The sequence below is a fragment of the Neolamprologus brichardi genome, chromosome 4 (genome assembly GCF_056152115.1).
Source record: "Neolamprologus brichardi isolate AB-2024 chromosome 4, ASM5615211v1, whole genome shotgun sequence".
In the NCBI taxonomy this organism is placed as follows: domain Eukaryota; kingdom Metazoa; phylum Chordata; class Actinopteri; order Cichliformes; family Cichlidae; genus Neolamprologus; species Neolamprologus brichardi.
The window spans coordinates 11,756,323-11,781,082 of record NC_142107.1 but is presented as its reverse complement, the minus strand read 5'-3'; the positions used below and the strand labels follow the sequence as shown (position 1 = coordinate 11,781,082).

Genomic DNA, 24,760 nt, shown 5'->3' with positions numbered 1-24,760 from the left:
AAAGACACGATAAGTCAGCAGGAGTACAAAGAAGACATCTGCTTTATGTACAATACAGCAACCGGCCAGCGCCGAAACATTTCTGATGATGTGCAAATGTAACATGACTGCTGCAGCATTACAGCTATACCATCAATATCATGGACATTCCTACACTCGCTGTCGTAACGTAGAAGGGGGAGGAAGGCAGCAGTGGAGAAAAAGCCTGACGCAATGACTAGAACATCTGGGTATCCTCCTTTCACTTCTCTCTGCCTCTGGCATCCATACCACAGTCTACAATGCCCTTAACTGCAAACCAGCTCTGGCCACTGGTTCTTCAGCTTATGCCACTAACCTGTCATATGCCACATGCGTTAAAGTGTTGCAACGGTTCCCTGCCAGTAGAGGGGGACTGTGTGTCACAAATACAGCAAGAATTGTGCAGCTGGATGGGCTCAGTTACCTTAACAGCTCATCACGAGTGATGCCAGAGGATGGAAAGACATATTCCCACATTACAAGGATGATGTCAAGTGGTTAGGGAAGCAAGATTTTGTGTTGTACTTACACATCTGTATGCATGCACACCCCATGCACGCAAGTGCTAGGTAATTTTGACGGTATACCTAATGGCTTTATATGTACTTGAGCAATCTCTCAGAGGTAAGTGTCACTCAGAAGACAGCACAGCAGAAAATTGGTCTCAAAGATGGGGAAGGGAACAAGTCTCCTGGGCATCATTGGACAAAGAAATCCACAGTAACATTTCAGCATACATTAAGTGGTCCAAGAGAAACCCCCGTGGTTCCACACGTTACTCAATTACAGGTTTATTTAAATCAGATCAGATCAGAGTCTTCAGATGCAGTTGAAAAAAGGTCAAGTGGTTCATTTTCTGGCATGCTCCACATTGCACAACAACTTAATAATGAAAAATGAAACTGAAATTATTTTAATATATATCAATTGGCACATTAACAGAAGTACACTACTGACTGTTTTCCCCCTAAAGAAAATCATATGAATTTAACTAGATTTCACTATTTTTAATCTGTTTTTCTAGACCACACCTGCAGTCATCCTACATCACTGGATTAAACAGAAGTTAATTTTGAATCTCATGTGATGCCAAAAGCCATCTTCAGACTGTGCTTTTTTCTGTAGTTGGTCTTATGCAGTGCACAGACCTCAAATAGATTTTGGGTCTTTCAACATCATCATTGCACGTACATAATGTGGACAACAAGACTGGACAACATCTTAATCTTGAAATCTGGTGTTTTCAGCCCTACTGCAACAAGTGTATAAAAACAAGGTAGCTGTGCAGTCTGCCTTTTCAACTATTTGTCAAAAAAAATGGCTTGTTTGGAAGAGCTCACTGTGTTTGAGTATGGTAATGCAACTGGACGCCCCTGTAGCAACAAGTTAGTTTGTACATTTTCTTGCAGCTGAGATATTCCACAATCAAATGTAAGTTCTATCATTGCAATGTGGAAGTGTTTAGGAACCACAGGAACTCGGCCACAAAGTGGCAGACAATGTAAAGCTACAGAGCGGGGTCACTGCGTGCTGAGGAGCAGAATGTGGAAAATTCACCAACTGTCTGCTGACTCAATAACTGCAAACCTCCTCCGGCATTAACATCAGCACAAAAACTTTGCACTGGGAGCTTCATGCCATGGGTTTCCACGGTTGAGGTAGGAAGGTGCCCCAGCACTTTTGCCCAAATGATGGCGTCATGGTAGAAGGTAGGGCTGTGCGATATGACCAAAATCTCATATCCCATAAGAATTCTATCGTCCGATAACGATATAAATCACAAAAATTTAACATTTTCTGTAAATCTCTTTTTAGACACAAGTTGTAAAGGCCGCCGTTTTCTTTGTGAGTATTTATTACACGGCGTGCTGCGGGGAAAAGCCTGTTCTAACGTTTAAATCTAAGGTTTATTTTTTAGCACCTGACGGCTCTTTTTTAATTCTCATCCGTAAATAATCTGCTCTTTCACGTGATTCAGTTTATTTTGAAAAGTCTCAATAGGATCTTGAGCTTTATTGTGAAAGGTTTATGTGGAACATAAACAAGCGGACACGCGATGCTGTTACCGTCATTGTTGCTAACCACAACACATAAAAACAGGCGCTTGTCCGTCCTTAGTGTGGTTATATTAAATATAAGAGAAAGAGAGAACTTTAAGAAATTAATATAGCCACTACAGTGACCATCAAAACGATGAAAAATCTTGCCGTAAACAGTTTATTTTGCAACACCACGAAACAAATGATAGCCTAAAATGAAACAATAGAAGTTTTTATATCATCATCCGATATATATCGTTATATCAAACAGCCCTAGTAGAAGGTGTATTGGAAGGTTTTTGGAATTTAGCCATATTATTATGCAATAGTCATTTCAACTACTCTGCCATTTGTTTCATTCTAGAATGTGTTATTACAGGGTCACTTCTGATAAAAGCACAGCTTAGTTTATTCTTGTTTCATGTTACTAATTTATCTGCAATCAAAAAAAAAAAACAAAAAACACACAAAACACAAAAGAAACCACATTTGGAACAAGAGAAACAGCTCATCTCTTTTTCCCTCCCGTTTTATATCTTGAAACCTGACATTAAGATTAAAGACGTATCTATTGCATATCGTTCATGCATGAAAGCACACCGTTGTCTTCCTTGTAACTCGGATTATTTTGTCCAGCCGCATACGGTGGAGAATAGAGGCACACGCTTTCATTTCTTACACAACACCTTCTACTTAGATTTCATACTCAGCTTTTTAATCACGACACACAAATCCACATGAAACAAAAGTGTTATGAACGTGTGCGGATGAAAGGCACGTGAACGCACACAAACTTTCCCTTTCAGCTTGTTCCATAGCGGCGCTGTCATTATGCCATTTTGGTTTCAGAACAAAGACGAGAGGTTTTCTCTATGACTATCATTGTGCTCTTGATGACATATAGCGCGTGTGTGGCCTGCAATCTGCCAAGCATCAAGACCAGTCCATAAATCATGAGGGGAGAGGACTTTGGCAGAAGGCAAAGCCCCGTATAGGATAATTTAAGTTCACACTATATGAATCTGAAACCTTTTGAAGGTATACCATGATTTCCGTCATACTGAGGGTTTGTGATTACAGGAGATATAGCTCAGGGATGAGTGAACCAGTTAGCAGTGCAGGTGGCCACGTTGGAAGTGAAGAGACAGACTTCTTTTGTGCGATATGCCAAATTATGGATTAAAAAAACAAAAAAATCTCACGAAAGCTGAATATCCAACTTCCACATTTTTGGCAAAGATGGCAGAATATTCTGGCTCAAGAAGACCTCCTGTTTATGTGATACTTTTCACTGAAATACATTATGTTGCCTTCTGCTGCCGCTGCCAACTTGAGCCAAAAGGGACTTCTAGTGTGTTCCCATACAAAGATTAGCACTAGTTTCTTCCTCCTATTAACAAAACAAACTTTCTGACTGCAGCTTTAAGATTAGTTACACACGACACAGATGTCTCCATCTGAGGTTTTCTTTCTGATCGACGGGAGCAGCTGCTGCGAGGATCTCGGGTTTAATGCATTCCATCAGATCGCAACTCTGAGCCCATACTGAGGGCTGCACAGCTGAGGGCTCAGAGGGGACCCTGTTGGGGTGGTGTTGGTGGTGGCGTGGGAGGTGGATGTCAGACCCCCCCCATATCTCCTTAAGCAGTCAATAACCATTCAAATTAGCGACGAGAGATTCAGGCAGCATGCGCCATTTGCTTCAGGCAAGCTGTGAAGTGATTAATTAATCAGCGTTAGTTGATCTAATACTCCCAATGAGACCATCTGAACTCAAATGGGACTCCCCTGCAGTCTGTATGGTGAGTGAGGAATGTGGTTTATAATTTCAGGATGACTTACTGATTTTAGCAGACAGCATCACATAACCCTAGCTTCTCTCCATTGGCTTCCTGTTTGTTTTACAATTGATTTTATGACTTTTTTTATTTAAAAAAAAAAATTAAAGTATGTCTGGGCCTGGTGCCCTGCTATGGAGCAGAAGTTATGACCTTGTGGCTTTGGAATTACCTGCCTGAGGAGAAATGTTTTACAGATTCAGAGATTCTTTTAAATCCCCGGTTCTGGCAGAATCGTTTAGACTTTTTTTTCCATTTTTTTCATCCATTTATTTATTTTTTTGATGGTATTTTGGAGCCTCCCAGGAGAGCCATTTCAGGCATGTCCTGCCAGGAGGAGGCCCCCAGGGAAGACCCAGGACTCGCTGGGGAGATTATATCTGTCGGCTGGATTGAGAACAATTTGGTATCAACCCACGGAGATTGGTGCCCCATAGACCCTAGCCGAGACAAGTAGTAGAGGGAGCGAGGAAAGATGGATGGACGGCATTTTGCATTTGTCTTTATTATTTTACATGAAGATTTCTGGATGTAAACATAGTGGAAGCTTTCTGATTTATATTTCTTGTCTGTGTGCAGTTTGAGTCGTACTGACTAATCACATTTGACCAGGCCTTGGTTGCATGCAAGTAAAACTGTCCATGTAGAGAGAAAAAGAAGGAGTACAATTTCACGCAATGATGTTTTACCCACGTAAAAATTATTTTCACTAGTAAACAACGACCAAGATGTGAAACTGGAAATCCTGGCCTTTGGAATATTAGATAATTTACATTATCTGATATTCCGAATATCCTGGCCACACTGAAAGCTCCAAAATATTGGCCGTTGCCTCAAACGTTTTACTGTTGTGTGTCAAAAACACTCTGCAACCTGTTTTTTATAGGTGTGAATATAAAGCTAATTATCATTACGTATGAATATGAATCCTATCACCAACCATCTCAAACAACTTATACAATTACTCATTTTGTGCATGTATTCCTAATTATGGTTCCTTGTTAGCATGTTTTGAATGAACACAGTGATGTAAAATCCAGAAAGTGTAAACTAAAACTGATTGGAAATTTAAAGTCTGAACCTCATGCAGAGAAAAGGATGAAAAAGGAAACAGCAAATGAGCGTGCTGTTAAGTGTGAAATATTCATGAACGTCAGACAGAAACATCTCATTCCCGAGTTCTGTTCTTTAGTGTGAACGCGTGTCACTCTCACCCCTGAGAATCCAGTGTTTTGTTCGCATCCAGCAGCAACTTTGCAAGCATTGTGAAGATGCTCATCCTCATCTCTGGGTCTCTGTTTGGTTGGAGGCAGTTATAGAGAAGAGGCATTAACTGGCTCAAAAACTCGCCGATCACTGGACCTTTAAAAACACACACAGACAAAGTTGCATTACTACAAATAAAATTTCCTTTTCTGGTCTAACACACTTTTGCACAAAAAGGAGTTGCATGAAGCTGTAGATGCTGACTTTGTTTGGCCTGTATTTTAACCACTAGGCCACCATATGCTATAGGCTCCATTTATTTATGCAAGGACAAGGACAAAGCTATTCCAGGTCTACCTGCTACCTTTGTAATGCAGGTGTTTGCAAAAGAACTGGGTGAATTTGTGACAGTGGGGACAGTAAGTATTAAAAAAAGGTACCTCAATATAACCTCAAAACACCTCAAAGCCTTCGCCAAGGGCATACTGAATGTTTTTTTTAATCCAGTGATGACAAAAACATGACTGTACCCATCTGAACTTCAGTATCTCACTTTATTATATAGACTTTGATACACCACCACCCGACACCATGTGAATATGTAGAAATTATCAAGGGGAAACTCTGTGGATAGACATGCACAGTGGAACTGCACCCTTAAAATGAAAAGGTTTGTATACGGTATAAAGCTAAAAAACAAATTAATGTAGTGTAATGCAGCTTCACCCATGCTTGGGCTTCAAAACACAATAAAAGTTAATTTCTATGCCATTTAAAATTCAAGTACTGATTTGGAGGAACAGAATATTCAAACTTGATTTTCACATTTTAAATTTTTTTTCTGTTTTCGCTGATTTTTCTAACTAATTACTTTTTTATTAATACAAAGTTCCATCCACACAGGCCTAGAGACCAGTCAGCCACACCCTGGCAACCACTAGTTGCTTTGGCGGGGTGGGGTGGGGTGGGGGTGGGGGTGGGGGGGCGCAATCACTTGGTGAATTCTCTGACAGACAGATGACCGATGTAAACTTAGAGCTGCCTTTATAAAATGTGGTGCAACAGTGGAGAGTGGACAAAAAGGTGGGGACAGAGAGTTAGGGGAAGACACGCATCAAAGGTCACCAGATCGAACTCAAACCCCACCTGCTGCCTTGCAACCTATGCTCACCTGCCCACCCCGTGGGCTAAACTGGCACCCTAGAAACAGATTTCTGATGAACACGAAAAAGCTGTTTTGCGCTGCCATATTTAATCAAATCTCCTGTGTTCTCATACCTTTCCTCAGACCAGCTGACTGTGCGTTCTGCAGTTTTGGAAAGAAAAAAAAAACAAAAAATAACACACAGATGCACAATGGAAATTTCAGTGTCCAGAAAGACTGTTGTTCAGCCTAATTCTCACATTACCAATATAACCATTATCACTACTTCAGCAGTGCTTAAACCTGGATTCTTCATCCAAAGGACTGAAGTTCATTCAGTCTTTCAGTCTTATTTTTACCCAGCTACTAAATGCTAAATCCCTCCATAAAAAGCAACAGTGTTGGTTTTACAGAGAAATAATATATTTGTGTTTGTGAATTTTCTCAACAGGACTTTGTCAGGACAAAAAAGAAAAAAAAAAGCCCCTGTTTTTTTGCTTTGTTCTTACCTTTTTAAAAAGGCACTGACCATATTGTTGAGTTATTAAAAACCATGGACTGGTGAGACATTAACACTGAGTCAGAGGAAATGAGATGTAAGAAGATCTTTGTGCGCCACTGTTTTTATACAAATGTCTTTTACAGGAAAATGAGAAACTCACTGGGCAAATATCCCCAGTTACATTCATGCCTACGCACGCTTATCCACTTACAGTCTTGCAGCATGTTTACACAGCTATATATAGTGATCTCTCTGTGTGTAATGAGCGATAAGTGTCCAAGCCCTGTTTGGACAGACAAACAGAGTTCATGACCTGTTTATACAGACACGAGTGGAGACGGAGGAAATCCTGACATGGCCCGGGGATGCTAGCCAGCGACATAAAAAGATATGGGAAAACAGGCAGACCTTTTCCATCCAAAGGGAATTTGTGAATCAATCAAGAATGTGTTATTTAAGCAGAGGTAGCTCAAAATGACTACTGATGTGGCAAGGCAGAAACAGAATATTTCAATTATAAACAATGAAAAAAAGCAGTCAGCATCTATTTTATCCTTTAACAAGAGAGAATGGGAGTGAGAGAGATTGTGAGAAATTGCGCCATACTACAAGCAGACATTCTGACACCAGCTGGAGAACAAAAGACTGAAGAGGATATGAGCAGGCAATAATTATTCCTGTCTCTTACAAACACAGATGGAGTGTTTGAAGAGCTGATGAGCAAGCAAAATGACCAATTCTCAGTTGTCATATCAACTACCGTCAATTGTCCAAAAGGGACCCAATTTTCCTGAATCGTGTGGACATCAAACACAGTGATAAAACGATAACACGACTGTCTGTTTTGCTGCCCGTAGCAAAGTCCTTGGGATGTGTTAATAGAACATCTGCAAGAATGAAGCGAAGCTTAACCCTGGAAAACATTTTGTGCAGTTCTGCCTTTTATTTCATGCTATTTTGGCTGTGCTGAATTAACATAGCTCATATTTGTAAGACAATATATTTTATTTATTTCTTTAATTTTAGAATTGTTGTCTCAGTTCCTTAAATTAGCTTAAAATGGCTAAGCGACGCAAAAACCTCCACATTTCATCCTCAGCACCCCCCCCCCCCCCCCCCCCAAAAAAAAGCCCCACTGAAAATACAGTTTTTGATCCCACATTTATCTTGACATCAACTAACACATTTCTTTATGTTAGGATTTTATTTTGGACCGCTCTTAAATTTTTATATTTACCCACCACTTTTTACAATTCAAAGCATGCAGTAAAATTTCAGAGTTTTTTTTCTGTTTTCCTCAAGGATGCCTTGCTACTGAAATCATAAGTGTGTGCAGGTATTGATGTTAAATTATGGTTTGTTTGTGTGTGTGTGAGTGCGTACCAAGTTTACACATCTTTGTGGGGACCAAAAATTGGAATATTTCCACACTTGTAGGGACCAACAGCCCTTATGGGGACAATCTCCACGAGTTTGAAGGCATTTTTGAGACTCAAAATGTGGTTTTAGTGTCAGGGTTAGAGTTTGGCTAAGTGTTAGGCATTCATTTTTTATAGTTAGGAGTAGGGTAAGCATTATGTCAATTAGATATCCCCAGTAAATGATAAGTAACCTTACAGAGCGTCAAAGATGTCTCAGCAGCAAGAACAAAAAAAAAAAAAAGAAAAAAAAAAAAAGACTTTTTTTGAAAATTTGGTTCTTGCTCAGGCAGTTTATGCAGCTGAATTGCAGCCATGGTTAGAAGTATGAACAGTACTAGCACCTCATCCTCCTCTGAGGCTGACGTGGAGGCCTCAGAGGTAGAAACAGACGCAGTGACAGGATGGACCTCTCCATCTCCATATTTTGGTTATCCCCATATTTTGTCTCCCACAAAGACTGCAATGCCCTGCTACATCCCAGGAGCCAGAGGTTTGACCCCAGGACCGACACACCCTGCCGCCAGCTATGCACTGGTGCTGACGGATGAAATCCTGCAGCAAATTGTGGTTATGAGAACCTGAAAGGAAGAACTGCTTATGTAGAGATGCTCATTTTGGATGGTGTTTATAGGTCAAAAAAAAAAAAAAAAATCAGTTCCAATCTGCAGGGTGCTGCTGCAAGCCCCTTTCATCAGCAAATGTAAGGGCAGTGTGACCTTTGCACAGACAGAAAGAGAAGAGCTGGCAGCACCACGTGGAACGCTTACAAGCAAAGATCAGTCTGTCCAGCAGCCTCTGCTCCACCTCAGCTGGAGTCACTCTTCTTTAAAGGGTTAATCCAAAAACTATAATTAATACTTGTAGTTTTAAAAGACTGAGTCATTTAAAGCAGAAAAAATATTACTATATAATACTTTTACAGCCGTTTGTTTGTCGAAAGGTGGCATTATTTTCGTTAGGATAAGTTTAAAAAAAAAAAAACAAACAAAAAAAACAAAACAAATCTGACTCTGTATTAAAAATAAAAATGCATGAAAATAAATAAATATAATGACAATATAATCCTTGAAATGTAGTTTATTTTATTAGTTTGTTTGTTTTTTTCAATTAAAAAAAAAAAGAGCGGAGCTGTGCAAACATAATGGCCTTTAAAGGGTTAAAAAGAATGATTAATCATCTTTTATACATTTCAGGCTGAAGTAGTTTTAGAAGACTGAGTCATTTAAAGAAGAAAGAAAATCTTACTCTATAATATTTCTACAGCGTTTTTTGGGAAAGTGGCATTTTGTCGCTTTAGGGTAAAAAGAGTCCGTTTTTTTAAGGCTCATCTAAAGATTAAAGCATTATTCAATATGAAAACAAAACACACCTTTACACAGACACACACATGGACACACAAACACTGAGCTTCAAAGTGTCCTTGATCCAGGAGAAGGTCAAGAACAGGCAGCTTTGCTGCTGTTTGATGTAGTGACCTGCACAGGGATCACTGGACTTAGAGTGGACTGGTCAGTAAGTGTGTGAGAGTCTGTGAAAGAGTAAAAGAGAGAGCACGTGTGTGAGTGTGTGTGTGAGAGAGAGGGGGAGAGAGAGGATTATGAGGGGGGGACCCAGCTGCCCAGTCAATTAGAAAGGGAGTAGTGAGATGGAGAAAGAGATGGAGATAAAAGCGTGGTGCAGGGAGGTGGTGATGATAGAGGGTTTTATAGGATAAAGGGACGCAAAGAGAAGTCTCGGAACCAAACCGAGGGTCACAGCTTTTAACCCTCTGTGTCATCCACATACACACACTCTAACTGCTTTACAAACAGAAGGGAAGACAGAGATGTACAAAAGTCAGGAAGCCAAATTTTCTCCTGTGTGGACAGTCACTCACAGGGATTGATCTTAGACACTGACAAAGTATGCGCTGCCTTGGGAACTGTCAGGTATTAACTAGCATAATTTTTTTTTTATCCTTAACATTCGACTATCGACATGGATTGTGCCGACAGCACTGACATCAGCTCTGACTGCTGAGATTAGGACCCCTCCAGCTTCTCTCAGGAGGAGTTGGGACCATGAGCAAACATCAGCAAGAATCAATGAGAGGTGGTAGGATGTGTTTTCATGATTCCTCCTGCTTCTGTGCATGCAGGACAAAGACAACAATACAAACAAAACCCCACAAAAACCCAAAGCTATCCCAACTATTTGTGCAGTAAAGTGTATGTGCTGCCTTCGATATGGACTACATGTGAGGGACAAATAACTTTATTCTTAAAATATGATGTAGTATATTATGTCCGAACAAGCTGAAAAATTACTACCACATGAGGTGGACGTGAACCTGCTCAAACTGATGGATGTAGTGATTTTCTTCATGTGGCAATTCAAAGTACCTATGTCTTAAAAACCTTACTGCATATTTTTTTTCCTCCACTTTTACCACTGTAGAGTCTACACATGCAAAAACTTTAGCACCTGCAGTATAAAGTGGCTACATCTTGCACACATACAAGCTTCAGCTCTCACCTGATTGTATGACTACGATATGCAGCTGAAGTCTCTCTGGGGAGTAACTGGACCAGGTGTTGACAGAGGCAGACAGCCAGTCCAGCAGCTGGCCCATATGTTGTCTATAGAGCTCCATCACCGAGTCCAAGCCCTGCACCTTACACAAGAACTGCACACTCTCCAACGCCTGAAGAAGAGAGGGGGTAGGTGGAGCAAAATTAAGTCAACATAAGTTTAGACTGCAAGGTTTACTTGAAATCATGAACTGTCTATAAAAAAAAAAAAGAAACAACAAACAAACAAAAAAAGCAGAACTCTGAGCGGGAGTAAGGCTTAGCAAAGATGAGACAAAGTGATAAGAGAATTATTTCAGCTGAACAGCTACTGGTTTCCAATAATTTCAGGAATTCGGATGAGACACAAAAGCATCGTGTGAAGCCATGGGAAGAATAACACAGCAGACATGACAGGGTCTCACACAGACAACCACTCAGAAACTAAAACCTAGATACACAGGATGTCACAAAGGCACAGGAACCGCCAGTACATGCACACACACATCAATAAAGCTGAGCTCAGAGGAAAGGGAAAGAACGAAAGAAAAAAGGGATAGTAAATACTTAGCTGACTTCTTATGGCAGGGAAACAGACCTATGGGGCACTTAATAATTCCCGTTGTAGTCCCTTAGGGATGGACGGGGATGGATACATTGTTTGAGTCACAAATCGGCTCTTTCAGAAGAGAGCCAGACAACCCTGAGCTGCCCGCTGATGGGAAAGACATGCCCCTTTTCTGGGAAAACAAGTTCTTCTTTTCCTCTGGGTCCGGGAATGCCCAAGGCCATTCTCACCATTCCTCTCTTTCTTAATCCATTCCTTCCCATCTCTTCTCTACTCGCTGCTCCCTGTGTGAACATACACACTGATGCAGACAGACATAAACACACAGTCACACTGGTGGCCCATGTGGTGTCTGGTGAGCATCTGTGCCAGTTCCTTCCCGCTCCTCTCCCTATCATTACCCTACGATTGGCGACAAGAAGTTAGATGACATGTTGACCTCAGATGCCACTGGCTTCACTTGTCACTGGTCCTGTTTGTGCTTGGCATGTGGAGGCTGACCACAAGATGAGAGGTAATTTATTACCAGGATATGAGATGGCTTTTTTTCACCTGAGAAGGCTTTATGGAACTAAACGGGGCTTCACTTCTGACACAAACCTGTGTCACAAGTTCAACACAACTCATCCCTCTCCACCCCTATTTCTGTCCGTTTCTTTCATTCTCCACCTTTCCCCCGCCTCCTTTCCACAAAGACTGGATTTAAAGTTCCACTCCAAAGGTGCAATTTCAGCTCCCGTGGCTAAGTGGGTAATTATACAGTTTGAGCCCATGTAAATGCTTACATTCTTCGAATAGCTCTCGTGTCATAAAACCTGCTTACCTTTCTAGTAAAAAAAATTAAAGGGGAAAAACAACAAGTGAAGGGGAAAATTGTGTAATTTCAGAGCAAAATATAGACGAGAGCTGCAGGAAGGATGGATCTGGATCTGTGACTTCATGATGTGGATGTTTTCTCACCTTTTCGCTCAGCTGTGGCTCAGTGGAGAAGCTCTGGACAGCGATGAGCACTTGGAGCAGCTGCAGGCTCCCTGAGCTGCAGTCTGACTCACACTGATGCAGCAGCACATCCACACACGCCAGCAACTGCTCCAAGTACATAACCTGTGAGAGGCGTGGTAGGAATGCATTATTATTAAGACTGTCTTTTCTTTGTGAATTCTAAGAAGCAATCCGGCTTTTTTAACCTGGTGACATCATTCTGGAACAACTAAATGGCCGCTTGTCTCATGTTTCCTACCAGTAATAACAGATGAACAAGATACACAGTAACACAGAGTGAGAACTTTTTTCCCCTCATCTGAAAACACACAAGTGTGTGTGCGATTGCTGACACTTGTCAGGCAGTGTTGCGGTGAGCTCATGTTTAGACAAAGACCTGCAGGTCAGACTAATTTCCATGCCATCACTGGGACCGTGGCTCTTTTTTTCCCCTTGTTTTCACACAGCCTGTCATTAGGGTGTCAAGGGGGTAGAGTTAGAAGGAGAGTGAGGGGTGGAAGGTGTAAGTGTGATTGAGAGTGTGTGATTTTGTACGAGTTGTTAAGAGGAAGAATGCCCTCCAGGTGTTTGCTTTGGTCTGCAGGAAGACCGGTTGGGTTTTGAAATGGTTTTGGTGGTAGTTGGCTGACTAGCACTAGGTGGCGCACTCTCTTCTCCCAAATTTGAATCTTGGGATTAATTTCCAAGCAATCAGGGGTTACAGCAAAGTCATATAGCAATGCAAAAATAGACTAGAGCAAACACTTAACCAGGGTGGGGGGATCCCTTCTTATGACTGAGCTTTTCACTGGGACATACACACAGCAGGGGCACCAGGGAAGCAGTACTGGAAATAACGCAGCACACACATTCAGATGCTGCATATTAAACATTCGCAGAAAACAACGATTAGGGCTGGCCGAGAGTGAGGGAGCGGAAAAAGTGGTGCTGCGTAATGACTAGGTGGACACCTGGAGCAGGTCGAGATACACCTGGTTTTATTGGCCTGGGCACGTTCCAGGGGCCCTCGTCACCTCGCGTACGTGCATCTGTCCACCGCTGGATGCATCACTTACGATACTCCTCTTTAAGAAGCTATACAGGACCTGGAATTTCTATCCAATGGGGAAACCCCTCCCCACTCCACCAACAGCTACCGACATTGCTATAGAAACAGAAAAACAAACACTGGGAGTAGATGCAATATCAACCCTTTGCAGTCAGCTGAAAGTTGCTCTTGTGCCTTTTCTGCACTCTTTGTCTGCCCTTCAGTTGAGCAGTGAGCGGTATCCAGCTGTCGCTGATGACAAGGTGCGTGCACACGGGAGACTCGCTAATGTATGAAAGTACGCTTGCTTGTTCAACAGAATAGTTGATGTTGCGACATTGTGAAGCTTCTCCGTGTGCAGACAAGATGAAAAGACCTTTTTTCTAAATCCTGGCTGTGAAACTCACAGAGCTCTTCCATCTCTAACTATCTTTACCAATCCACACCAGCCCTGCAGATGTGCTGATGTCTCTATCACCATGGCAGCCTAAAACACAGGGACACCACAGCTGTGAAAGGTGTGTATGATATGATCCACTGCGGCCATGTGGGAGTCATAAGAAAACATAAATTTCACATCTGAACATGGTGGCTTCTTTAACCACCCTCTTTCATGTCTGCTTAAGCTCCTGAAATCATCTTCAATTTATAACCAAAAGTTTTTTGTTTTTCCACGAAGCATCTGTCATTTATTTTTGTGAGTCCCCCCCCTTTCTCAAAATAAAGAAAAGAAAACACAGCTGAAAGAGCCTGTGAGGTTATGTCGTGCAGAAGCATCATATATCAGCTCCTTACAGGGCCTTCAAGTCTGCCTACGCTCACTTTGAAGTTTATTTATATTTAATTTCTTAACAGGCTTCATTGTGTTCAAGTCAGACTTCACCTTCTCCTTTTTCTCTGCCTCTTGTTCAGGTGCTACATAACTCTGAAGAGTGCACTTATATTTTAAAGTCCTTTAAATGTCTATATTTATAAAAAATTAAGAATAAAATAAGGTACTGAGTGTGCCTTACTTTCTATGCTGCCATGGTGCCTGCAGCTGAACAAACTTTTATCCAATAATAATCAAAAGCAGGTCAATCTAAAGGTATTTGGCATTTTAGCGCAGAGAGATCACCGGCATCCTGAACGCAGGTGGTCCTGTCTCCGTTGGTGTTATTTACAGCTACATTGAGATCTGGCCCGTCTCCATGCTATGAACTCTGCCTGTTGTCAAAGAATGTTGCAGGTGCTTTGTCTCTGCCACCTCCCCTGAGCAGTGCTCTGTGCTTTGCCCTCAGAAACAGAGGAGGAGAATGACAGAGTAAGATAGATGGAGAGACAGACAGAGAGGAAGCAGAGGTCTCCCTGCATCTGTGCGACAGCATGTGACTGTCCCATCCGGTTAATTCTTTTTCTGGTTGACCCCACCAGACAGCAACGAGGGAGGACAGAAGGAGGTCAGTTTCCGTATTCATTTATCACCAGCCTTGACCAGTCAGGCTTTGAAATTTCAGGGATTCCTTGAATGGCATGGCTGAACTGCAGTCTGGCGCTAGGAGCTCGCCTGGCTATTAAAAAAACAAAAACAAAAAACCAAAGCCTTTGCGTTGCCTTGCCTGCTCAGAGGGGTCACAGCAGTCATCCTGGGGTCACATGAATTAGTGATTTTTTGTTATTATTATCTCAAGGAGGAAATTCTTGCAGGGCACTACGAGAAGGGATGGGGTCATGGGTATAGGTAGGCCCGTCGTGCGGTTATCTGGCAGACAACTGTTATTGTGAAAGGGAAACATATTTGGCGCTAGAGGAAAAGAGGCATGGAAATGTCTGCTCCGCACACGATAGGAATTTTCCTCTTATTTACAAAGAAAGCCCAAATGTATTTCAGTCACAGTTCATAGCTGCGATTGAGCAGAGGCGGTGCCATCAAAGACGTGCAATGCTAGATTTGAAAAACACCATGTGTCACCTTAACAGACTTGGCATTTTGGAGAATTCCTCCACAGTGAACCTCCTGAACTCACCCCATACAGTAGAGCTATTGAAAAGCCTTGAAGACTTTCACCTTATCATCAAACTTATTTCCATAACGAACAAATTACACCAGAAATATATACAGTAGACGATTGCTGCCAATAATAAGAGCGCTAAGGTACACAGAGAAAGCAGAAAATGACCCTTTATGACACTGCCAAGATCATCTAACATGACTTTAAGAGAAACAGCTGGTGCACACAGACTAGCTGGGATGGGGAAAATCAAAACATGGCTTCCTGTGAGGGAAGGTAAGCTGTCATCAAAACAAGTGTGATTTTAATGTTTTAACTTTTTCAACGTGTCCCTCCCTTACTAGTAAACTTCATACTGGAAATAAGCTAAAAAAACAGTAAGAGAATGTGTTTGTAGTGGGCGAGCAGGAGGTACATGGCATTACTGGAAGAACACTCATACTCAGGTAAATAAGTTCATAACAGGCCAACCACAACGAAACCCGAGCTTCCCTCTGCTGACCTGTTGATATCCCTGGCACACATCGGGCTGGGCCAGAGCGTTGGCGACCTGCTGGATGTGTGGTTTAAGGAGGGGCCTGGAGCATCCTCCGAGCACGGCAGCCAGGACCATGAGGGGGGCCCAAGGGTGGGAGGAAGAGTGTGGGCTGGCCACGTGATCCAGCAGCAGTTTGAGGAAAACAGGTGGAGGGACAAAGGTCCCTATCAGTTTAGCAGCTGCCAGACACTGAAGGTGGAAACAGAGAGGAAGAGAGTCAAGAGCAGAGACCTGAGGGAGTGTCGAGGATGATGAGGAGAGGAAGTCATTCTTTCAGTTTTCCACACATCAAAGATCAGCGTAATCCTCATATGCAAACAGGTGCATCCCAAGTCCTTGAGCCCTGATTGGCCCAGTTTAAATATAGAAGCATGTTTAGACTGACATGAAGAATAACTGCTGACTCAGAAGAAACAGTGCTATTTTACAGTATGTGCAGATGTGAAATTTACTGAATTCCACATTTAAAACAATCAAACAAAAAAATCTTTTAAAAAGTGATGTATAATGTGCTCTACATCTCTGTTTACTCACATTGTTGACTACGTCCCTCTCGCTATCTGTGCAGGCCCGATAGAGGGTGGCCAATAGGGCCGGCAGGTGCTGGATGCAATGGTCCTCGGCGTGGAGCAGCAGCACTGAGAGAAGCTGAGAGGTCTTAACCCGCGTTGGCACCAGCCAATCGGTCACATCGTGTGTGATAGCCAGTACCAGCTTCCCCAGATTTCTCACAACCAGCTCTCTGCAGCCTAACCCTGGACGCTCCACTGCAAGAGAAATTGAAAAATTCGCCTAAGCATACTCTGCCACTGTTTGTAATCTGTATTTTCTTTGGAAAAACTCATGTTTTCCGTCTCATTCACTTAGCATTAAGATGGAGAGTTCCAACAGAAAATAGCAGATAATAGAGAGAGATTTGCTTTACAAATTTACTGAACACTCTCCAGGATGCTAGGTTGTGATCACAAGTATCTCAAATATCACAAAAATATAGATATCAAGACCCATAATCCAAAATATTTTCTGTTCAGAGTACATTGCATATGCTTAATTTATGTGTAGTCTACGTGTGAAATCAATTTGTTACGCATATTGTTATGAACTATATGAATCATTAAAAAGAGCATTTACAGCACAAGAAAAGCCACTGATTCACATATTTTCAAAAGTGTGCTGAGTGGGCTCTACATTCTCTAGAAACCCCCCCAAAACCACTTTTTATGACTGAGATTCCGCCAAAAAGGGCTTGTCAGAGCAAGAGTTAACACTTTTCCCTATAGCCTTCTACATTTCACTTTTGCTTGTCTTTCTTTTCACTAACCTACCACCTTATTGCCCTTCTCCTATAGGCACACTAATGAGAGAGGAAGGGAGGACTAAAGGAAGCCAGAGATAAATCAGAGAAACACAACAGGACAAGACCAAACAAGGCCCTTTCTGGTTGTCTCTCACTGTTTGACAGTGACCTCTTCACACTGGGAGGCCCGGCAGATTTATGATCACAAGACAAAAACGGAAAGAAGGACAGACAGAAACGTGCTCTTCCTTTCCTGTCGCCAGGCAGAACCAGTATTCATCCCTACTGTCCCATGTGGAGCAGTGTACAGGATCTTCTTTTTAAAAATGCAGACTTGTGCAACCGAGCTGTGCACATATTTGTCCTGACCCTCTAGGCAAACTGCAGGCCAACTATTGTGGCCATGTTTCAGGTTCATATTGCTACCAGGCCCGAGGCAAACACTAATCTTTCCAAGCCAGTACCTGCCTTGACAACAAAGCTGTCATAGACTGCATCATTTCTTCTTACTGTACATTATAACTATGAACAGCTGTAATAAAGAGACAAGATTTAGTGGAGTAGGGTGCAGCTATTACATTTAGCTTTACACTGACATGCAGCTGCTTTAAGAACTTTGAGTCTAGACAAGAAAGTAAAACTCCATATATAGAAAGCTTTCTAATCCCTTGTCTCACCACCTACGCGGAGTCGAGGTTGATGCATTGCACCGATGCCACCCACTCCACAGCTATTCTTGTCTTATTTACTAAGAACCCTAGATCACAAACAACAACAGCTTTTAGAACTACTGAGATGGAGAAAAATGTCAAAGTTCACCATTCACTCTAGCTTGGACTCTTTACATTATTTACCAAAATACCCAACTGGATGACCACACTCCTTAAAAATTGTAGCATAGGGAAGAAACAGCAGCTTCAGACCTTCTGATGGGTAATGTGGAGGTGGAGTGAGAAGGAAGTCCATTTTGTCCTTGATGTCATCTTCATTCTCCTTCTCCCACTGTGCGCCTACCTGCTTCCACAGATCGACGGCTAGAAGTCTGAAAGAGGAAACGGAAAGAAATATTATTTCTTATTCATCCTAAATGAGAAATAATAGTATGGTCATTGTTGTTTGCACTATATTTCATATACATCTAGGTCCAGTGGATCATATGGCCACAGCCAGACAGTTTATATGTAAATGAAAGAGTGTAAAAACAGTACTACATAACCTGTTTAGGAATTACAGCCATTTTTATACACACTCCCTCATTTTCAGATGATCAGAAGTAATTGGACAATTGGCTTCTGGGCAGTTTCATGGCTAGATAAGATCTGCTGCCTCAGATCATGTCACTATGTCATGACAAGCAGAAAAAAAGATCTGCAGTTGAACCTGCATTTGGCAGCTGTACACTAGAACTCTAAATATGAGGAACAAATGATGTTTGTGTAGTGAAGGGGGTTCTTCATTAGACTGAAAAACCAAAATAAACATTATCAGCAAGCTGGCAAACACTTCAGAAATGACACTGACATTGTTCAGCTGAAAGGCCATAGAAGTCAACTAAAGCACACCATGGTAGAATTCTTTCACTGGCTAAGAAAACATCTAACACAAAAACCCTCTTGAGGAGAAAGGTCTATCCTTGTTAAGGTTCCAAGAGCATGAAGCCCACATTAGCCTTTCCAATAAAACATCTAAACAGGCCCACACAGTTCTGAGAAAATAATAATTTGGACACATGAAACCCAGATGAACTTTTACTTGAATGATGGGAAGAGATAAGTGTGGAGGAGGAGAGAAACATAATTCAAAGCACACCACATAATCTGTCAAACTTGCGTTTGTGGCGTTGTGGAATGGGCATGTATGACTACTAGTGTTTAGTGATCATGTGACTGCTGATAGAAGTAGCAGAGTGTATTTTACAGTGTACAGAGCTACGCTCTCTGCTCAGACACAGATCAGACAATGCTTTGCAGTGCAAATGGATGATGAAACAATGCAAACTGCAAAGCAACCTAAGAGTTTCTCACTACAAAGAAATGGGATGTTCTTCAATGACCAAGTCAGGTCACCTGATCTCAACCCAACAGAGCATGCTTTTTCAGTTATTAAATACAGAAATGAATGCAGAGACCCACAAACAAGCAGCAACAGAACATAGCTGTAGTAAAGGTCTGACAATATATCTCAAGGGAAGACACAAAGCATTTGGTGTGTCCATTTGGTGTGTACAGTCAGTGACCCCAAAAGATTTTCACTCAAGTATTACAAACAATTCTTAAATATAAAATTTGGTTAGTTTATCAAATTGGAAATAGGAGAATGCGTATAAAAATGACTGTAATTCTTAACCCCCTAAAAAGCCTTGAATTAAAGTTGAAAACATGCACTTCAGCATCATGTTTGAATTAAAAGCCGCTGTGTTTGTGTAAAGAAATTGTGTCATGTAGTTTCTAAACAGGAAATTACACTACAGAATAAAACGGTGGACTTTAACCTTATTTCTGGGATCTCATCATTGATGGTGCTGAGCAGGAGAGGGATGAGTTTGTGAAAATAAGAATATCTGTCTCTGAAGTGCAACAGCCAATCACCTACGACTGCAGTCACAGCTTTTCTCACCTGGATCAAAAGAGAGAATGATAGGGGGGCAAAATTCAGGATCTTCTAAACATAGACAAAATGGTTTTGAGTTTTAGGACAAAAATGTTAATCCATGGTCATGTTATTCCTGGAAGTTGTTTCCCCCAAAAAACTGAACCTGAGGTGAGTCGTCAAACAGTCTCTGCGCCAGGTGAGAGAGCACGTCATCCACTTTTTTCCCACTTCCATGCTGAATGACCGCCCCAGTGGCTTCGATGACAGAAACCCGTACCCGAGTGTGCTGATGAGCAATTGTCAACATGAGGGGCTTAATGAGACACTCGGCTTGCATGTGAAAGTGCTCTGAAGAGAGAGAAGGGAAAATGATTGCAGTCCATTCAATTGTCTAACTGAAAGCTGGATCATGCAGTGATATAATACACAACTTATGATACATTATCAGACCAAGTACAGTGCTGTGAGAAGTATTTGCACTAATCCAGATTTATTTCCTCTTTTTTCGGATACTTGTCAAACTTGCATGTTTCAGATCATCAAACAAATTTTAATATCAGACAAAGGTAACCTGAATAAATAGAAAGTGCATTTTAAAACGATAATTTCACTTATTAAGAAAAATAAGTAATTTAGGTAGAAAATTGAGCTTAATCACAGCTAATTAATGATTTAACAAGAAGCAAGCAATTCTTTTTTCTCACAGGGCCAGGTAAGTTTAAATTGTTTTCCCCTTAATAAATGAAACCATCATTTACAAACAGCATTGTGCATTTACTCGGGTATTCTTTGTCTAATATTAACATTCATTTGACGATGTGAAACACGTCTGTGTGCCTACGGGATCTGTTCGGGCAAAACAAGCAACTACTGACTGCTCTACTTGCCCAGCACAAAAACGTCACTCTTGCCATTTAATATAACTGCGGAGGCACCTGCGCAGTACAGGAAAGAGAGCTGTTGGGCCCCAAACATGTCTGCGTGCTTCGAAACCATGGTAACCAGCTTTCTCCGCAGCCACAACAAAACCCATTCACCAACCTGGCACACACTTCGCAAAGTTCACGGTGCACTTGCAGCTTTCACGTTTAACATCGGGGAAAGGGTCTACGATGGTTCTCTGCAGTATGTTGATCACTTCGCTCAGATAGGGTGCTAAATTCTTCCCGCACACTTCCACTATTAGAGTCAGCATTTCCACGGCCGACAGGCGAAGTTCCTCCGCCGGCTCCAGGATCTCATTCTCCCCAAATCGCTGAGCCAAGCAGGGCATGAGATAAGGCAGCGATTCCTCCGGCTTCGGGACACATCGGATAAACTCTGTCAAAACCGCTATAGTAGTTTCTCTGCATCTTTCCATTGGGTCTGACAGGCATTTAAGGAGAGGCTTGAGGAGGGAAGAAAAGACTTCCTGTAAGGCGCTGCTGGACAGTCCTTTATCAACCGTCTCCTTCTTGATCGCCTCCAGAGCTCTTTTTCTTGTCGCCTTGTTGTCTTCGTTTAGACAATTTAAATGTCGGGCGAGTCCTCTCAAAACTTCAGAGGAAGCATGCTCGTCTCCAGTCGCCATCGCCGCCATCTTGGCTGTCGTTATGGCAACCGGCATTCGCACGACAAACAACCGACTGCTTTACGATAGTTTCAGATTCAAAAATATGAAACTTTATTTACATTCGCAAACACAAGACTTTCATGGTGGCAACTAGGGCTATTCAGATGTTTTCATATATTGTTACAGCAGACAAAAAGATGTTCCAATACAAACACAAATTAAAGAACTAAAAAATATAAATCAATAAAATAATAATAATAATAAAACATGAAAATAATAAAAAAAAGTTCACCAGATTGCCAAAACAGAATGAAATGACATACACTATGATTTTATTTGAAGTCTCCCAGCTATACAAACTGTATATTCTGTAAATTAGCCAGGTTTGGCTTATAATTAAACTTACAGTTGCGGTCAGACACTCATCATGGCCATAAATCTCATGGCTATTTGGAGATTTTAATGACTTCTTTGAACTGTTTGTTTTTCAGTGTTGGAATCCAAAACAGTATACATTTATTTAGGATTTTCTCTAATCCATGCAGGTTCAAAAGTATACATACAGGCTCAAATACATACATAGAACCACTTGATAAGTGGTGCTGAAAGTACTGTGTCTTTAACTTGACAAGGCCAAAGTCTATTAACTTCTCATGAGTGATCATGATGGACTACAACTGCTTATTTCTCTGACCAACACTCAAAACAATGGGAAAATCCACAGAACTCAGTGAAGATCTAAGAAGGAGAATTGTAGATTTGCACAAGTTGGGAAGGTCTCTTGGAGCCAAATCTAAACAACTGCCAATTCAAAATCATCAGCTTAAACAACTATACACAAAAACAAGTTATTATGATGCATAGCCACTTTGCCAAAGTCTGGAAGAAGAGCCAACTGTCACCCTCATATTGGTCAGGATACTCAGGAATAACCCAGAAACCACCAAGACTGAAGCCTGCCATGAACTGGAAACTGCAAAAACAATAGCGTCACTGTCCACAGTGAAGAGTATTTTATGTCATTGTAGACAATGACCAAGAAAAATGCCCTTGTTCCAAAATCATCACTCAACTCTGCTCGACTGAAATTTTAAGGCTAAATGGGATAGAAAAGTTTTATAATCAGACAAGACAAAGCTTGAACTACTCTGCCACAATGTCAAAATATATGTTTGGAGGAGTAAAGGTGAGGCTTTCAAACCTAAGACTTTTCTCTGAATCTTTCCATTGGGTCTGACAAACATTTCAAGAAAGGCTTGGTGGTAGCATCATGGTCTAGAGCTGTTTTGCTGCTAATGGTACTGGTACATTGCACAAAACGGATGTAATAATAAAAATATCTTTAATAAATTCTTGGAGTTTCCCATTATTCTAAATATTAGCCATTACAATGAGTGCTGCCAAACAAATCCTGGCAAAGAGAAATTACCACTTCAGTCAATTATGTTCAACAAGAAGTATAGGATTCTTCCTTCACAAGGAAGGACAATTTACACATATTGAACAATTTAAGTAGGTGTATGTATATATTTGAGCCTTTATGTATACTTTTTGTGGATTAAAAAAAAACTCAAATAAATTAAACTTGTGCACCCAGTTCTTGTTCTCTTCAGTCATTAGAGATGTATAATGTCCAGTCATTCCACCCCGAAAAAGAACAGATCAAAATCCCAAATTACCATGACATTCATGCCCATAGTGAGTTTATGTAAACTTCAGACCAGAACTGCTGATAATTAGAAAGCTATTTGTGTTGCTTGTGTACACTAGAGTCAAAAGTCAAGAGACAAGACAAAGGAAAGACACAGAGAGAGGCGGAGTGAGGTAATTAATTACCCATGTGTTTAACAAAGCCGCCCCAACACAATAGATAATATAAACAAGTAAAAGCAAGGTATTATCAGTACTGCGGGTTTGTGAGTGCATAGGATAATCATATCACAAAAATATAATCACAATCATATAATGATATGACAATCATATGGCATGATAATATTTTATTATCAGTAATAATGAAGAATGGTGAACAATGTGGACAACAAGCAAAAATGCATGATGGAGATGACCTTTTAAAAGTCTGCGAAAATGTGGGCGTTTTATATGAGAATATTCATAATGCAGGACCTTTGACAGAACCAAGTGGCATTTGTTGGGGGGTTGGGCACAGAGACTAGTGTCTCAGTTTTAGATTCGGGATGGTTTCTGAGGCTTTAAATCCAGTGTTATTTAGACGTAGGACTAATCATGTGGTGGGAAAGCATGCATATACGTCATAAAAGTGTGATATTAGGCCTGTAGCTGCAGAGCAGTGAGGGTGTAACCCCAAAAACTATGATGGAGACGTTCATACTTGGAAATGAACGCCTCTAAGTAATACTAATACTACTACTAATAATAATAATAGCAGCACAGTTCTTTTTTGTGTGGTTATTTCCTCTAAGGGTGTTTAATCTGTAAAGGCGCTGCCGCGTGCTCGCTAGCCTCGAGAGAGCGCCGCTGCGGTCGAGGAGATGACAGATTGACGTCATCGAGACTGACGCAGAGCGAGCGAGAGGTAGCGGTGAGGCAGAGGCAGCAACAGCAGCATCCCAGCTAACGAAAGGCACCTCATCAATCTCTTACCAACCAGCGAGGTGTTTTTTCCTCCACATCCTCCACAAATAACGGTAGGGACACGAGCGCGAGCAAGGACTGAACCGTGTCTACGAAATAGCGGTGGGGTGGTTTTAGACCGGGCTCGTGATGCTTTATGCTGTCGCCGTAATTCCCCCTTCGTTGTGGTTTGGTTGTCATTGTAAGGTTAGCAACTCTGGCTGTGTTAGCTGTGTATTGAATGCAGACGAGCAAGTGTTCGGTTTCATCACAAGCGCCACAGTTTACACAGTTAAAATTGTTCCGTGTGGACATCGCTGCTGGTGTATTTGTTGTGAATGAAACTGCAGCCTGATGTCATCCTCAAAGTCATGCTCGAGTCTGGTTTATTATGCAGAAATAACGATACGGTTAACGTGATTTCCCTTTGAGGAAGTGATTCAGGGTAGTGAACTGTTAGCTAGCTACACCTGCCCAGCTTCCTGCCTTGCTTTGAGACGTATTGCACAATTATCTGCAGTCAGACATAGGCTACTAGCATTTGTTAGTAGTCATGTGTTGTTATATAATTACCATTGCCTCCACCTGCTGAAGTATTTAGTTTCACAAATAAAGGCACTACTTTCCAGTATTTCAATGTTCAGTCATGTTTATCCGCCACGAAAAATAGGCCGTGTTCCAGTGGACCTCCATTGATAATAAGTTAAGTTCTGTTAGATGTGTTTACATTAACTATTTTTTTGTCAGTTTCAATTACATTGATTTCAATTGAACTTTATTTATATAGCGCCAAATCACAACAACAGTTGCCTCAAAGCACTTTATATTGTAAAGTAAAGACCCTGCAATGTTAGAGAGGAAACCCCAACAGTCATATGACC

At 41.4% G+C, this 24,760-nt stretch overlaps 2 protein-coding genes across 2 annotated transcripts in view; one reads left to right on the top strand and one right to left on the bottom strand.

Moving 5' to 3' along the window:
• dnaaf5 (dynein axonemal assembly factor 5) overlaps positions 1 to 21,342 on the bottom strand; it is a 29,390-nt gene extending 8,048 nt beyond the window's left edge. The window contains exons 1-9 of the mRNA XM_006791444.2: positions 20,777 to 21,342; positions 19,899 to 20,083; positions 19,635 to 19,759; positions 18,067 to 18,185; positions 16,381 to 16,613; positions 15,811 to 16,035; positions 12,249 to 12,392; positions 10,686 to 10,854; positions 5,113 to 5,260 (exon numbers count right to left, since the gene is read on the bottom strand). Of these exons, the coding sequence (XP_006791507.2) occupies positions 5,113 to 5,260; positions 10,686 to 10,854; positions 12,249 to 12,392; positions 15,811 to 16,035; positions 16,381 to 16,613; positions 18,067 to 18,185; positions 19,635 to 19,759; positions 19,899 to 20,083; positions 20,777 to 21,341 (1,913 nt within the window). The 5' untranslated portion in view covers position 21,342. The remainder of the gene's footprint in view (positions 1 to 5,112; positions 5,261 to 10,685; positions 10,855 to 12,248; positions 12,393 to 15,810; positions 16,036 to 16,380; positions 16,614 to 18,066; positions 18,186 to 19,634; positions 19,760 to 19,898; positions 20,084 to 20,776) is intronic.
• A 2,465-nt stretch (positions 21,343 to 23,807) lies between these two features.
• prkar1b (protein kinase, cAMP-dependent, regulatory, type I, beta) overlaps positions 23,808 to 24,760 on the top strand; it is a 66,031-nt gene continuing 65,078 nt past the window's right edge. The window contains exon 1 of the mRNA XM_006791445.3: positions 23,808 to 23,953. The gene's annotated coding sequence lies outside the window, so the exon portion shown is untranslated. The remainder of the gene's footprint in view (positions 23,954 to 24,760) is intronic.